This window comes from Neophocaena asiaeorientalis, unplaced genomic scaffold (genome assembly GCF_003031525.2).
Source record: "Neophocaena asiaeorientalis asiaeorientalis breed wild unplaced genomic scaffold, Neophocaena_asiaeorientalis_V1.1 scaffold192, whole genome shotgun sequence".
Lineage (NCBI taxonomy): Eukaryota > Metazoa > Chordata > Mammalia > Artiodactyla > Phocoenidae > Neophocaena > Neophocaena asiaeorientalis.
This window is the reverse complement of record NW_020185326.1, coordinates 2,985,998-3,002,752: the sequence shown is the minus strand read 5'-3', so window position 1 is coordinate 3,002,752 and position 16,755 is coordinate 2,985,998. Positions and strand designations below refer to the sequence as shown.

General features: G+C 41.5%; 1 protein-coding gene across 1 annotated transcript in view; it reads left to right on the top strand.

Annotated features, from left to right (window-relative positions):
- Positions 1 to 14,482, top strand: part of NR4A3 (nuclear receptor subfamily 4 group A member 3) — a 31,931-nt gene extending 17,449 nt beyond the window's left edge. The window contains exons 6-7 of the mRNA XM_024734444.1: positions 1,415 to 1,593; positions 14,235 to 14,482. Coding sequence (XP_024590212.1) covers positions 1,415 to 1,593; positions 14,235 to 14,482 — 427 coding nt within the window. The remainder of the gene's footprint in view (positions 1 to 1,414; positions 1,594 to 14,234) is intronic.
- Positions 14,483 to 16,755: the final 2,273 nt, after the last annotated feature.

The window sequence follows — 16,755 nt, the reverse complement described above, 5'->3', positions numbered from 1 at the left end:
CAGCTATTTCGGTTTGGATCTACCTTGAAGGAAGTCCAGAAATCTGCATTTTTAAGTCATGCTCCAGCGATTCTGATGCCGGTGTTCTGAGGTCTGGGTTTTAAGCCCTGAGGGTGAATCATTCACTCCTGTGCGTCCCTCTGTGGAGGGATCTGTGGGAGAGACTGAGGTGGAGTTACTACTAGACTGCCAGTGGTTAGCATAGTTACAGTCCTGTGTGTGCAGGAGCCACGCTGAGCCAGCAATGTGACTACCGTCTATTAGGCAGGCAGCAAAGGTTTAAGTAGGTGATAAGCTCCATGAGAGCAGGCACCATAGAGGCCCTATTTACCAGGTGTTCTCCAGTGTCTGGCTAAGGAACGGCACAGGCTTTGTGCTCAGGAAATACTTTGAGTGAATGAACGAATAAAGCTGTTCATCCAAGAAGCACAATTAAAGAGACATTAACTTGTTAATGCAGAAGGCCAAGAGAGAGAAATATGTGGCAAGAGATTTGAAAATTAAAGGAATTTATGAGTAAGGTAAAAGGACCACCTAGAATTCAGAATTAGTTACACTTGACACTCATAGGCCTCTTATATACCAGGCGTTGTGCATGAGCTTTCAAATCCTTTATTTCATTCAATTCCCACAACATTCTTTGGAGGTAGCAATTATAATTCCTGTTTAATAGATAAGGAAGAGGAAACTCAGAAAGATTAAAGGAGTGCCCAAGGCCCCACAGCGAAGTGGTGCTCACTAGAAGTTCCAGGGCACCTTTCATCAGAAAAGAATGGGATGACTATGGACATAATATAAACTATCTGGATGGGTTGAGAAATAACCCTCTACAGCCCCACTGTTTAAAGCAGAGAATGTAATACAAAATAAGGACTCTTTTTATTTTAGACCACTGTTAGTTTGTCATTGATTTCTGGCGCTTGCAGGAACTTGGTGTTTTTAGAGTCTGCACAATGGAATTTTAGTGTCTAGCCTCGGGCCTTATCAGTTTTTGACATTTAAGGAAATGAAAGGGAAGTTGAAGGAGCAAAGTGCGAAGGAGCACTGAAGGGAACAGTCTCGTGTTCACTGCAGAGAGTACTGGGCACTGGGCTTCACTCCCACCATCCATGAGTCCCAGGATGAGCCAGCAACTGCTTGTAGCAATAAGAGAGCAGACACCCTACCCTGAGCATCCCCAGGGCTGAGGCTCACCAGGGAAGTCAGCAGGCACCTGGTGGTGGTTGTTTATCCCAGGAGCACAGTCTTGTTCATGGAGGGCGTCTGGGCAGGTTTCACAGCACCATGCTGGGTTTTGGATGCTGCCCCAAGACTGTATGGGTGCCTGTGTGTTATGCTGTTATCCCACTGGACAGACTGAACAGACCTATTTAATGTGTCTCTGTCCCTCACCCACCACGACTTTCTCTCGTAGGTCAAACACTGCTGAAGATAAGTTTGTGTTCTGCAATGGACTTGTCCTGCATCGACTTCAGTGCCTTCGTGGATTTGGGGAGTGGCTCGACTCCATTAAAGACTTTTCCTTAAGTTTGCAGAGCCTGAACCTTGATATCCAAGCCTTAGCCTGCCTGTCAGCACTGAGCATGATCACAGGTAAGCACCACCCTGCTGTGACTTGAAGGGACTGTGTCCCCCTCTCTCTCCTTTCCTGGCTTATGGTAGATTCTGGCTTTGGCTGTCACACACACAAGAAATTAGGAAACTGATCGCCACTTTGCTGAAATCTGCTGTTTACCCTAGTTTAAAACAAGAGACAGGGATTTCCCTGGTGGCACAGTGGTTAAGAATTCACCTGCTAATGCAAGGAACATGGGTTCGAGCCCTGGTCCGGGAAGATCCCACATGCCGTGGAGCAACTAAGCCCATGCGCCACAACTACTGAGCCTTGCGCTCTAGAGCCCGCGAGCCACAGCTACCGAAGCCCATGCGCCTAGAGCCTGTGCTCCGCAACAAGAGAAAGCCCGTGCACAACAATGAAGACCCAATGCAGCCAAAAATAAATTAATTAATTAATTTAAAAAAAAACAAGAGACATACACCTGCAACTTATTGTCACAAACTTCCAGGAAAGAGGATTCCCAGTCTATTTGGTTATTGTCAACAAACCCTATATATGAAAATCTAAGTTTCCACAGGACCTCTGTGGGCAGTTGGACTCGCTGCTTCAGGGTTATTTTTACAGGGAGTTTTGAAGGAAGATTACCTTAACCAACCTGTTCCTGTGGGGCAGAGGGACGAGTCTTCCCCTTTCCCCAGTCCTTGGCTAGTAACCCAGAGTAAAACCAAAGAACTGCACACACATAAAATACACCTTTATTTATTTACAGCTTTATTTAGCAACTTTGATTGGCAGAGGACTGAGGAAAATGGATATTCATATAAAGCAAAAATGGTTTAACTCAACGATTTTGGAGGGTTAAAAGCAGAAGCCTAAAATATATTCAACTTCTTTGTTATGCCGTTCTCCCCCTACGTGTCTCTCCCTCTCTATCCTTTGGGAGATAAAGGATTCCAAGGCAGAATGAGAGAGAAAGAGAAAGGCACATTGGGTAAGAGAGGGGATACCATCTCCCTGTGGCTGCTGGAGGCCACAGGCCCCAGCTCCCCTTTGCCCCTTTACACTTTCAGAGTTTCCTGTTCGATCTCATCCTTCTTGATCAAACAGGGGCCTGGTGAGACAGTGACAGTAGATGGAGGCTCCAGAAGAGGCTAGCCAGACCAGGGGTGCACCTCCCATCCTTTTCGTCAGACCCAAGTACGGGCTAGGCCGTTGGACTGAGGATTAAATTTCAGATTCGCGCTACACTCTTGGCCATGGAAAGCATGTTTTTCAGGCAGGTGATGAGTTTCACAGAGGACCAGATGCATCCTGTGGCACCGATGGGCCCTTCTTTCTGATGCATTGTCTATATGCACCTTCTTGGGACATCTCTTAGCTAAAGTGAGATGTGTCTGAGTACCTTAAGAGGCTAAGCTGGTTCATCATTTAATGGTTTACGTGAAGCTCAAGAAGAGTAAAAGCATGTGCCATGGGAGGAGTAGGACACTAGCATGTTCCCTTAGTATTCCAAGTGGAACCTGACTCCTCCTGGTCTTTGATCCTAGATGAGAAACTCCCTTCTTTTGTGAGGGTTCCAGAGACTTCCAAGGGAGCCATTAACAAAACAAAAAGAAACTCTGTCTCCAAGAGTATGGATTTGATTAAGGGGGCTTTCAAATGGCAACGCAAGGGAGCACCTAAAGAAAATAAACCCATTTAAGGCACAGACATATTTCTCCAGCAGTACTGAAATGAAATTGGCTCAAAGGCTACCTTTCAACTAAAGCTCTTCAGTTCAATTTTAAAACCATTCACCTCTTCCTAGGACAGTTAAACCTTCAAAACTAGAAAGTATGAAATTTAGTTAATTTAGAAAAACAGACACAAAAAGTAGAGCCAGCCTTTGCTTTCCGTGAATAAAGCCAGCACATTGCCATGTCTCTATGGAAATGGGTTTTGAGTCTAGTATATCAACAAGTGTCCCCTGATCTAGGTACTCTGCTGCAAGTCAGTGGGTTTTCAGAGATGATAACACACATCCCTAGAGGAGATAGAATATGCAAAAGAATCCATGTGATACAAGGTGCTGAGTGCTATGGTGGGGATGTGAGAGTGGGTACAAAGTGCTGAGAGACCCATGGTAGGGGGTGGTCTTCTCAAAAGAGGTAACATAAAAGAGTCTAAAAAAAGAGTGGATATATGTATATGTATAACTGATTTGCTTTGCTCTACACCTGAAACTAACACAACACTGTAAATCAACTATACTCCAATAAAAATTTTTTAAAAAGAAGTAAATATGTCCAAACCAGGGGGAAAAAAAAGAGGTAATGTGAGCTGGTCTTGATAAAAGCTTACGATGTTTCCAGGCTAAAATGGAAGGAGTGAGAATTCTAGGCATAAATAAAAATGTGCTAAAGCCATTGAAAATATGGCTGTCATACGTTTCAGGAAGGAAATGTGTAAAAAAATAGAGTGATGGGAAATGAGACTGGTGTGATAGGTTAGGGTGGGGCAGGGCATGAAGAAGCTTTTACACTTAGGTGAGAAGATTGGGGGTTATCTTGAGAGCAGTGGGGGATCCACAGAGATGAGCGTCATGGCCAGGCTTGCATTTTAGAGAGGTCTACCCTGATGGCTGGTTTTGAGCACAGATTTTAGCAGGAAAGAGACTAAGAGGGAAAAGGGCAGTCCAGGTGTGAGAGTTGTGGTTTAAGAGGAGGGCCCGAGGCCTACATCTTTTTCTGTTTTACCCTTTAAGTAGAAATTAATAGACAACAGTGAGGTCACAGTATGCAGGTGCCAGGCAATCCCAACCTGGAGAGATGGGCAGTTCAGTGCACGGAATACAAACTAGGAATTAGGAGAAGGTGGTTGCTAGTCTTGTCTCTGCCTCCAGTTTACTGTGTGTCCGGCAGTTACAGCTGCTCATCCACTGCCTATCTATGTAGAGGCATGCTCAGGGAGGAAGCAGTTTGGCATGGCAGAAATTGCAAGGATTTTGGAGACCACCATCCCCAGGTTAGAATCTGGGATCGCGTATTTAATAAGTACGTACTATTGAGAAATGCATTTCTCTGAACTTCAGTTTCCCCATCTGTAAAATGGGGGAAATAATATCTATTGCCTCAGGTGGCAGTAAGAATTACAGAAAATTAGGTTTGTGATGTAGCTAAACTGGATTCAAAATAAGCACTCTTATCCACTCACGTTCCATCCTGGAGGGATGGTAACAGGGACTCCCTCAAATGAGGCACACGCCTGCCCCTTCTGCAAACCCTAGGTGGTCCAAAATCAGACTCAGTGTCATGAGGAATCAGGTGGTGGCCTTAGAAGCAGTGTGTTTGGTGAATGCTTGAGAGAGGCTCAAAGAAGGACAGCGATATTAAAGGAATTCAGCTGCAGTTACTGGGCACTTACAATGGGCCCGGTCCTTGATGGGCTGTATCCAGATCCTGTGCTCAGTCCTGCAGCCTGTGCAGAGCCGGGTGTTACAGGTGCTGTGGTTGTAACACACACGAAAAAGAAGCCCTCTTCTCTCATTTCTGGATCTCACAGCACTCTCTTTGTGATTTGCTGGTTCGGAGGGGGTTTGAAATGTGTGAAAGCATCAGGAAATGGCAGAAAAGGCAATGCCTGAGCAACAGCAGTGCACATTGTTGTGGATATTAATTTTCATTTGAATATGGGCTACCCTGAAATCTTGACTTCTAAATAAGCTCCATTGACCATAAAGGGTGCTTGTCGAATATCAGTTGGGCTATTGACAGAAGAAAATTCATCCCAAAATCTTCTGCTCCAAACCACACAGAACTCATGAAAAGGAAATGGGGTCTTAGACATTTAACCAGTCTTGCTTTCTAGGAAAGTTATGAGAATCTGGACAATATTGGTAGTTTGTACAAACATGACTTTGTTTCCTAATTCTTTTTTTTCCTCTTCCTCCACCTCTCTATATGTGCCCTGGTGAAAAACTAGGTGGTGAGGTGGGGCAGGAAATGGTTTCTTTCAGATCACTCTCCTTTCACACAGTGAAAGGGAATTCCCCACAGTTGTGGTTGTCAAATGTTTTTAGGCCCCCAGTTCATCTACCCTTTTCTAGTGACATATTCCTGACATAGGAGTAATGGAAATGCTTTGCTTCTGATGGAATATCCATGAGGTGGTATCTAGTTGCAGTTAATTATGTATAACAAGTAAGAAGCCCCCCAAATAGAAAGTTAGTGTGGAATTACTATTTTATCAGTATCCATTCACTGAGTAAATACTGAAGACCTACTATATGTGGGGCATGGTGGCAGTCCCTAGGGATGCAAAGATGAGTCATGTGTGAATTCTGCTGTCAGAAAGTGTATGGTCTACTAGGAAGTCATATATGATGATGATGTAGTAAACTCAGTGTGTGGTGGTGAGTGCTCAGGTCCTTAAAAGTGCAGGGGAAGTTCAGACTACTGCTAGCACTTTGCAGGTGAAGGAAAGTGGAGGTGCTGGTCATGAATAGCTTCCCAAGGAGGCGGTATCAAGAAATGAGACCATTTAGAGGAAGGACATTCCAGACGGAGGAAACAGCATAGCAAGGGCATGGCAGTGGAACACTTCAACACATTTTGGGGAAAAGCAAGTAGGGTGGAGTTGCATTGTGTATCTTTTAAATCCTATATATAATCTCAGTAGAAAGAACAGAAAAATTAAAAGAGTACAAGTTATTACATTTGATGATTCTATGTCTTTGAATGAGCGTGAGAGAGAAGACATGAATCCACTGTGGGCCGTGGTCTCTTTGCTTCTGGTGGTGAGAGCTAAGAGTGTGTCCTGCACTTTGGGGAAATGTAAAGAATTTTCAGGAGAAAATATTGATTCTATGTAATATTTACCTTATGGCCTAGAATTATGACCTAACCTCAGAGTAAAATGCATTTTCCATATAGTAAAAAGGGAAATAAGATTGGAAAGGCAATTTTGGACCAGATGGTGGAGGGAACTTGAGTGCCCAAATGCCATTTTGCAAAACACTACACTAAAAGAATGTTCCCCGTGGCTTTCTTTCCCTATTCATGTCTTCCGTCAGGTAGAAAATGCTCTTTTCTTTCTGTAGTCTTTTTCTTTGTCTTATTGGAACATGAATTCTGAGACTGAGGAGGAGGCAGAAAGCAATGAAACAGTGACATGGCAGAACCTGGCAGGTGGCTGATCCTGCCACACCCTCTACCACCTGTCTTCCCAGAGCTCCACTGTTCTCTCTAAATGGTTACCTGGTTACTCTGTTTTTATATCACATATAGCCATCGGCTACATTGCAAGGAAAACTAAGTGTAAAACTTGGCAGGGCCATACTGTTTTTTTTAAAAGGTAGTGGAGAAAGGTTATCATGAGGTTTGGAGATTGGAGAGCTGAGTTCAAGTCTTCACCCTGCTTACTTCCTAGCTCTGCAAGTTTGGGCAAGTTCCTTACCCTCTCTGAATCTCAGTTTTGTCCTTTTTCACAGGGATAATAATGTCTACTTGTAGGTTTCTTGTAAAGATTGAATGAGCTAATGTATACTTTGCAGAAAAAAATATTAGACAAACCTTTATTATTATTATCCTAAATGGTAGGAGTTTTACTTCCAGGAAGAGCTAGCTGTTCTAAGAATCCATAAAAATGTTGATGCATCCCTACAATTGTTTATGCACATCACATTAAGCAATTTCTTTGTGTCTTTCTTTTCCAGCTAGACCCAGGGTTTCTTAAGGGCAGGGAGAGTCTTATTCATCTTTAAAATTACTTTAGCATTGAAAGGTGTCTGGCACAAAGCAAATATTGGTTGAATGAATGGGTTAATTGTGAATAGCAGAAAGTTTCCCAAATTAGGAAAATCTGAATTATTTATTTTTAGCTCACCACTTTGTTAGTAGAAAATAGTTAGAATTCCTGAGAACTACCTTATTTCAATTCAAATTGACTCAGTAATATTTATTGAGCATCTTCTATGTGCCAGGCATAAAATCCCTTACCCTCCAAGAGTTTGTGGTCTCCCTGGGGAGACGGACACCTGCTCTAATAGATCAAAGACAGACAGACAGACAGACTGAAAAGCACTATTACAGCCTGAGCACAGGTTGCTGACCGACTTGTGGTTTCCTGATCAGCGTGGGCTCAGTGTCTCTGGGACTGCCTGTCAGTAAAGGATGTTATTATGACATGAGAAGTAGCAGTGAGATGACTTCCCAGAGAAAGAAGTAGAGCTCCGAGCAGGAAGTTCTGTTTGTTAGTTGGTGTTTGAGTTACACACACATCTCTCCCCAGTTGCTCTCCTCTCCTTCTCCTTTGGCTGGACCTGTATTATTGCTGTTGCTGGGTTGGCCTGTGTGGAGAGCTGCTCAAAATCAAAAGTTGCTTTTCCTTATTGAGGCTCCTGATGGTATCATCACCCCTTTCCTCATCCCCTGATCCTTGCCGTGAGGAAGAGGATTTGGCATTTCTTGTGTGGGTCTAAGAGGCAGATCTGGAAACTGTAGGAAGGCAAAATTTAGCTCAACATAAGAAAAACTTTCTAAAAGACAGAACTATTTGAAATTGGAATAAGCAACCATGGACAGTGAGTTCCTGCCTTGGGGAGTGAGGTTTACAAAACAGAGACTAAATGAACGCTAGTTGTAGACTGGGTCAAACATCTTATGGGGACTGGGGTTGACTATAACAGACCTTCTCCAGCTTTCACGTGCATGCAAATCACTGGACATCTTGTTAAATTGAGGGTTCTGATTAGGTAGGTCTCTGCAAGGCCTGAGATTCTAACAAGCTCCCAGGTGATGTTGGTGCTGCTGATTTAGGGACCACACTTGGGTAGCAAAGACAAGGGAACCTACTGGTAATTAGGATTCCATGAAATTAACAATAACTACCATTTTATAATACTCAGTGCGAGGCACTGTGCCAAGACCTCTGCCTGTGTTATCTGTCTAATGTTCTTTAGTAAGTAGATTTGGAAGGACCTGAGGTGGGTTACAGCAGAGATGGGAAGCAGAGAGACCAGTCAAAAGCTATTAAAACAATATAGGTAACAGATATTGAAAACCTGGTCCAGAGGCAGTGAGACTGAGAGAAGATAGGTGCAAGGAACATTGCAGAGATAATAATCAAAGTTCTTGCAGTGGATTAAATATGAGCCGGGGAGAAAAATTGTTAGAGATGATTGTGAGAGTGACGGGGAGGATTGTGGAATCATTAATAGGCCAACTCAGAAGTGGCTGATTTGAAGGAAAGTTGAAGGGAAAGTTGAGCTGGGGACGTGGAAGATACTTGCTAATATTTATTAAGTACTTACTGTATGCCAGGCATTGTTCCAAATACTTCACATGTCCTAATTCATCTAATTCTCACAACAACTCATGAGGCAGGTACCATTATTAGCTCTATTTTATGAATGTGGAAACAGACCCAAAGTCACCCAGCTGATAAGTGATAGAGCAAGGCTTTACATCCAGGAAATCTGGTTCCAAAGCTTCTGATGTGGTAGGTTTTAGAGTTTGTTAAGTTCTTTCCTGTTGTTAGCTTCTTAATAACTCCCAACTTGTATATTTATTCTGAGCAACCCACCTGTTTAGTATTCATTTAATATAGTTTACAGGTCCCTCCATTAACATATTCACTTAACAGATATTTATTGGGTATCTCCTATGTAGTAGGTTTGGTGCTGGAGATACAACGATGAGCAAGTACAGTCTATGCCCCCATGGAGCTTACATTTAATGGAGGAGGAGGCAATTGTTGCAAAAATATCTGATTTCAACCTGATATCATTCAAAGGGAAAAAATAGAGAAAATGCCATAGGAGAACATGATCTAGACTGGGAGTAAAAAGGGAAGCTTCCCTGAAGAATTATTTGATCTGCAATCTAAAGGATGAATAGATGTTAACTAGGTGAAGAGGGAAGAACATGAACACAAACCTAAATAGCTTTATTATTTCATTCAATCAGTCCCTCCCCCTCTCTCTCCATCTCTCTCTCCCTGTTTCCTCCCTTCTCCCTCCCTTCCTCCCATCTCTCCTCCTCCCCCCTGCCTGCCTTCCTCTCTCTCCTAGCAGAGATGTCTATGGCCTGGATAGCCAGAATGAACAGGAACCCAGCAGTGTCTTTAGATACTAACACCACACAGGTTAGGAGTGCGGTCTGTTGTCTGTCTGCTTTGTTCACTGCTCTAACCCCAGTGGCTGTAACATTGCTTGGCACAGAATACATACTCATATATTTGTGGAAAGAAGCAATTAGTTAATTAGCTAATTAGGTACATGGAAAGTAGGAGAGAGTTACAGGGAGGCTGAGTTAATCTCAGGAAGAGGAGGAACATTCTAACAGTGTTCAAGGCAACCAGGTACAATAGAAATATCTCTGGACTTGGTGTGAAGGAAATTAGCCACTTGTTCATTTTGACCAATGGGCAAATCACTTAACTCTCTGTGCTTTAGCCTTCTTACTCATTAAATAAAGATCATCTTTGTCCTGCCTAATTCACAGAGTTATTGTGAGGGTGCAGTAAAATAATGTAAGTAAAAATGTAATGTAAAGTGCTATTAAATATATTTTTATTATCAGGGTGTAATAGTGAACTGCCAGTCCAGCTGGTGCCAGGTACTGTCTTTGTGGTATCTCATAGTGGGAATTCTTGTCTTAGGAGAAAGTTTGAACTGAATAACTCAAATTCTTTCCAATTCATGTATTCTACGGTTATGACATATAAATCCATTATGTAACCATTTCTATAAGTTGTATTTTAAAGTTTTGAATACATAAAGCTGAGTTAAAATACTGAAGTATTGGGTAAAAATGTTGTAGATCAAAATGCAGAAAATACTGAGAAGTTTGTTTTATTTAGTGGTGGACAAAGATCTTAAGCTGAAATCTGTATATAATTCTCTAGGGAGGGGGAAAATCCGAATGTCTGATTTCCCCTAGAATTTATGAACTCTCTGTATGTCAGCTCTGCAGCCATGTTTACCAAGCTGCAAGATGAAAGGGGGTCCCTTAAACTAAAATGCCAGTGATTGGGGTTTTAAGGAATTTCAAATTACTCGGAAGGTCCCAGACACTTAGTGACTCTCAAGAGATTTGAAAATCTTGCTGACTGCTGGCAGTAGTTTGCCTGGAGACTGAATTTTATCTCAGCCCTTTTGAAAGAGTAAAGAAGCCACAAATCCAGTAGCTGTTCAAAACAACAAAGAAGGTGCCCTTGGCTTCTAACGGGAGTGTCTCTGAATTCCTCAAGGAATTCCAGGCCTAGGCTTGATCCAGCTGGCAGGAGGTATCGATCTCCACTTGAATTCACTGAATAAATAGTTGGTTGCCATAGTTATCGAGCAGTCACAACTGGTTGGAGAGCAGGGAAAACTCCGAGGCACCTTCTGTGAGTTTGGCCATGAGAAAGTCTGGTTACAAGGTTCCATAATCAACCCCCTCCTGAAATCCAGCCCACACATTGCTCAGTTTCTTTATCCTGATAATGAATATGGGGTCTTGAATATAGTGCAAGGCATGAGGCACAGAAAGGAAGGGAAAGCTTAAATCAATGGATCGGTATTTTATTCTGGGAAAAGCATCTCTCCCTGCATTATGAACCTAATTTGATATATTTCAGTATTTAATAGAATTTGCTATCAGCAAGATGACTGTTTGATCGTGTTACAGCAACTAGAGGGGTTCTCAGAGGACCAAATCCCAGTTTGTTCTATTTTAACATTGTTTATTATACCAATAGCATTAACCTGGATATTTAAAAGAAAGGAAAAGAGTTATCTGACAATCTCATGAATATTTTCACTTTTCTGTTTCCTTTCATCCTTCTCTATATGCAGAAATACTTTTTACATGGATGGAATCACAGCTTAGATACCATTTTATATTCTAATCTTTATTTAATGTGATATTATATATTTTGCCATGTCGCTTCACAACCTTCATATTTGTCCTTTTTGATGTCTACAGAATCTTCTATTATGAGAACATACCATTTTTCACTTAACAGTTCCCCTATTCTTCTTCCCTTTATCTTTTTCCATTTTTTAAAATAGATAATGCTACCCCAAATGTCTTCATGCATATAGTCTTATTCTTCTGTTCAGTGTTTTCTTCAGATAAATTCCCAAGAATGGGATTACTTGGTGAGAGGCTACGAACATTTTATAGCTCTTGAAATTTACTGCCAAATTTGCAGCCAGCTTTTTTGCTTTTGGGGGAAAATAAAACTTTAGGCAGAGCACCATTGCAGTTGAAGTTCACTCTTGAGTGCTTCTTCTGAGACTAAAACAAGGGGACTATGTATTTAGTAAACATAAACCATAGAGGACAGCTTTGCACCTGGGCTGATTAGTTAATAGCTTCCTAGGGGAAAGCAAAATCCTGCACTGCAAAGCTTGGGAGTCAGGGGACTTTATCTCCTTTGTTTGACCCTGCAGCTGCCAGCCATTTGCCATGTGTCAGGTATTGTCTTAGGGGCTGACTGTGCCATGCATGTAGCACTCTACAGTTGGCAGAACACTTTTATGTAGCATCTTCTTAGCTGAACCTCACAATAAACCATGGAGGCGAGCTTTATTATAATCATACTTTTTCTTTCAATTCATTCTGTAATATTTAAGAAACACAGAAAAGAATGAAGAAGACTACAACAAAGACTTGTGTATCTACCACCCTTTAATCCCCATTTTCCTAGGAGGATGTTGAGCCTTAGAGCAATTAGGTCACATGATTAGTAAGTAACAGAACCAAAAATGGAACCCAGGTCTGTCTGACTCCAAGTTCAGTCACCTTTTCTCTATATTATGTTGCATTGAGATGAGAGACCTGTAAGTTACAGCCCACTGAGATGCTGCTGGCAATTTTCATGGTTGTACTTTAATATAATTACAAATATATACAAATGTGCATCAGAGCTGGAAGGGACCTCAGAGGTCATTAAATCCAATCTCTTCCTTTTCATAGGGGCTCTAGAGAGGAAGGAGCTCCCCAAGTCATACACAACTAGCCAAGCTGGGGAAGAATGCAGATCTCCTGGTTCCTGGGCCTCCTTTTATTTAGGGCAAGAGAAAAAAAAAAGTGTCTAGATAGTTGCTTCATTCTTGCGATGATTTTGGGAATTAACTTTTCTAACAAAAATATTCCCAACTAAAAAAAAAATTAATGTAGGAAAAATTAAAAACTAGTACTTGATTTCCCATTGGATGGAGATCTTCCATCTCTCAAGAATTATTATTTTACATGTAAATATACCAAGAGATGAAAACTTTGACTAAGATAACAGGGGCCAAGCTCTTCGCTCTTTCTCTTCTCTCAGAAAGAGACTCTGATATCTACATGCTGAGGGAGAGCAAATTGATTTGTACTGGATGTCATGCTCCTTTCTGTTTGCAAGGAGATGCAACATTGCTCTGGAGCAAGAGGACAGAGTCTGCCTCAGAAGACTGGGTTCAAATCCCAGCTTTTAGCAGCTGTGTGACTTTGGGAAAACCATTTAACCTTATTTACAAAATAAGAGATCATAATATTTAACATGGGGATTATTTATATATTATTTTATAAAATATAAGATACTGGTGTTCATGTCTTGCCACATTATAAAATGCTTGCACCACCTCCTCTGGGCCTCCTCTCTTCTCTTTGACTTTTCCGTCTCCACAGCAGAGGAACGTGTGTTTTGTACCAGGTATAGGTCAGGTGTAGGTGTGTGCCAGGTGTAGGTCAATAGGAGTATGGGGCTGGGAGAACAAGGGAAAGAAAATCTGGATTCTTCTCCAGCTGGTTAGCATGAAAATACAAGAATGCTCTTTGTATCAGGTCTTGCAGGGCAGCCTTTGCATTAACAAATGGAAATTACAGCCACACTTACCAACCCAGTGTGTCAAGATGGGAACATTTTTTCATTTGCCTGGATGTGTTTCCATGTCACTCTGAAAAAGAGTTGCTTCCTGATGGGGCTTTTGTAAGACCTCAGTCAGATAATGTGTGCAAAATAGTAACCACCCTGTTACTCACTCAATGTGGCTCTGTGACGGGAACTGTGTACTTCATCTGCATTATACGCCCAAGCTGATCCTCCCAGAAACCCTGTATTGGGTATGATTATTATCTTCATTTTATAAGGAAACTGGGGCTCAGAAGTTAAGAGACTTACTCAAGGGGACACAGTGAGTAAGTGACAGGACTGGGATTCAATCCCTGTTGTTGTTTAATACCAAAGGCCATGAACTACCTCTAAGAGAGAGGGCACTTTGACTGTAAAATGCCATCCCAACTGGCAGAACAGGACACAGGCCTCCATTAGGGATTCAGGGTTTGTTTGTTTGGGTTTTTTTTAAATTTATTTTTGGCTGTGTTGGGTCTTTGTTGCTGCACGCGGGCTTTCTCTCGTTGTGTTGAGCAGGGGCTACTCTTCGTTGTGGTGTGCGGGCTTCTCATTGCGGTGGCTTCTCTTGTTGCGGAGCACAGGCTCTAGGTGCGCGGGCTTCAGTAGTTGTGGCACACGGGCTCAGTAGTTGTGGCTCACAGGCTTAGGTACTCCACGGCATGTGGGATCTTCCCGGACCAGGGCTCGAACCTGTGTCCCCGGAATTGGCAGGCAGATTCTTAACCACTGCGCCACCAGGGAAGTCCAGGGATTCTGGGTTTTTTAAGATGTAACTGCCTCCTAAATTTTTCTATCCTTTTCTAACCCTCTGCAGAACGACATGGGTTAAAAGAACCAAAGAGAGTGGAGGAGCTATGCAACAAGATCACAAGCAGCTTAAAAGAGCATCAGAGTAAGGGACAAGCTTTGGAGCCCACTGAGCCCAAGGTCCTACGCGCCCTGGTAGAACTGCGGAAGATCTGCACCCTGGGCCTCCAGCGCATCTTCTACCTGAAGTTGGAAGACTTGGTGTCTCCACCTTCCATCATCGACAAGCTCTTCCTGGATACCCTGCCTTTCTGAACAGGAGCAGCCTGAGCGGGGAGCTGCCTCATCCGCTAGCAGCCGCTTGCTAAGCAGCGGAGGGATGGGTCTGGACACCTACCATTTTCTGTCCTTCCTTAAGAGAAAAAGCAAGCTCCTGTAGAAATGAAAGACTTTTTTTTTTTTTTTTCTGGCACTTTTCCTTACAACTGAAAGCCAGAAAGCTTACAGAGTATTGTGTTGGGGTTGTGTTTTATATTTAGGCTTTGGGGTTGGGGTGTGGTGGGGTATAGTTCATGAGGGTTTTCTAAGAAATTGCTAACAAAGCACTTTTGGACAATGCTATCCCAGCAGGAAAAAAAAATAATAACTGTTTTAAAACTCTTTCTGGGGAATACAATTATAGTTGGTTTGTATTTAAAAACAAGAACAACCAAGGGTTGTTTGCCAGGGTAGGATGTGTCTTGAGATTGATCCCTTTAGAGTACACTTCTTGTATCAAGGGTACGTATGTGGTGCAAACAAAGCAGAAATTCCCTCTTCCTAATTTCTTTCTTCCTTATTTTATTTTAACAAATGGTGAAAGATGGAGGATTACCTATAAATCAGACATAGCAAAATGATAATGGCTGTTCGCTTCCATATACAAGTGCAATTTTTAAAGTGCTGTCTTACTAAGTCTTGTTTATTAACTCTCCTTTATTTTATATGGAAATTGAAAGGAGGCAGTCATGTTAGCAAATGACACATGCTAATTTTCCTAGTAGAGGCTTTGTCCACCTGCCCTTTAGAACCCTTCTGAGGTATGGTCCATCCAAGAATTTAGGCCGTTCTTGATGGATACAGATCCCTGCCCTGACTGTCCAACTGTCCTAAAGGGGGCTCAGATTATAAGATGGATTGCATACAGCTTTTTTTTGTCATGTTCGGTAAATCCAGCCGGAGTTCCCTAAACTTTCTTCAATTATAGAAACCGACTGACACATTCATTCAGAAGGCCCAGGAGCATTCAATGAGTTTTAAGCGTTTGAACCCTAGATGAGAACATGCAAATGAGTAGGAATGGATCATACAGGGTAAGCACCAGGGATAATAAGGTTTTTAAAATATATATAATTTAATTTTTGTTATCGGTTAAAGAGACAATTTTGGAGAACAAGCAAGTCTTATTATAAAAAAAAAATAGTGTGAATGTAAGTACTTAGAAAGGATTAGTGGGCTGCGTTTCAACATTCCGTGTTCGTACTCCCTTTTGTATGTTTATACTGTTAATGCCATATTATTATGAGATAATTTGTTGCATAGTGTCCTTATTTGTATAAACATTTGTATGCACGTTATATTGTAATAGCTTTGCCTGTATTTATTGCAAGACCACCAGCTCCTGGAAGCTGAGTTACCGAATACTTAAATGGGGTGTTCACAGTGAACTTGGATACACCAATTAGAAATTAAATAAACAAATATATATATAAATATAGCAGGTTACATATATATATTTATAATGTGTCTTTTTATTAACCATTTGTACAATAAATGTTACTTCCCATGCGGTTATTTTATGGTTCATTTGCAGTGACTTTTAAGGCAGTACTGTTTAGCACTTTGATATTAAAATTTTGCTTATGTTTTGCCAAATTCAAATAATGTTTGAAGATTTTTAGGTCTAAAAGTCTTTATATTATATACTCTGTATCAAGTCAAAATATCTGTGGCCACTTTGCTAAGAAACAAACTTTGAATGTCAAACTGATGTCACAGTGGTTTTTGTTAGCTTTAAATCATTTTTGCTTTAGTCTTTTTAAAGGAAAAAGAACAAAACTATGCTGTTTATATTGTCATTAAATTATACAATCAAACAAATGCCAAATGAATTGCCTAATTGCTGCAAAGGATAGCCGAGATAGCAAATCATATATGTTTTTTTCCAAGAGTCATTCTGATATTTGATCACGTATTATGTTTGTGTGAGCTTTTGTGAGAGATTATTATTTTTATATCAAGATGATAGGATCTGGAATGTTAGGATCTTGGAATGTTAGACTTAGAAGGGGCCTGACTTGTCAACTAGTCCGCCCACCCTGAAATTCATAGAGGAGAAAACTGGGGCCCAGCAAAGGGCAAAGAGTTACCCAAGTCAGACAGCTGGTAACAGAATGAAGACTAGGACCTAATTCTTCTTTCCATGGTCTTTTTACTTAATTTACTGCACCTATAGGGAAACAGCCTTTTAGAAATAACCACTAATATTTATTTACATTTTACCATGAAAAAGTAGTACTTTTGCAGTAATTTTTTTAGCTTATATGCAA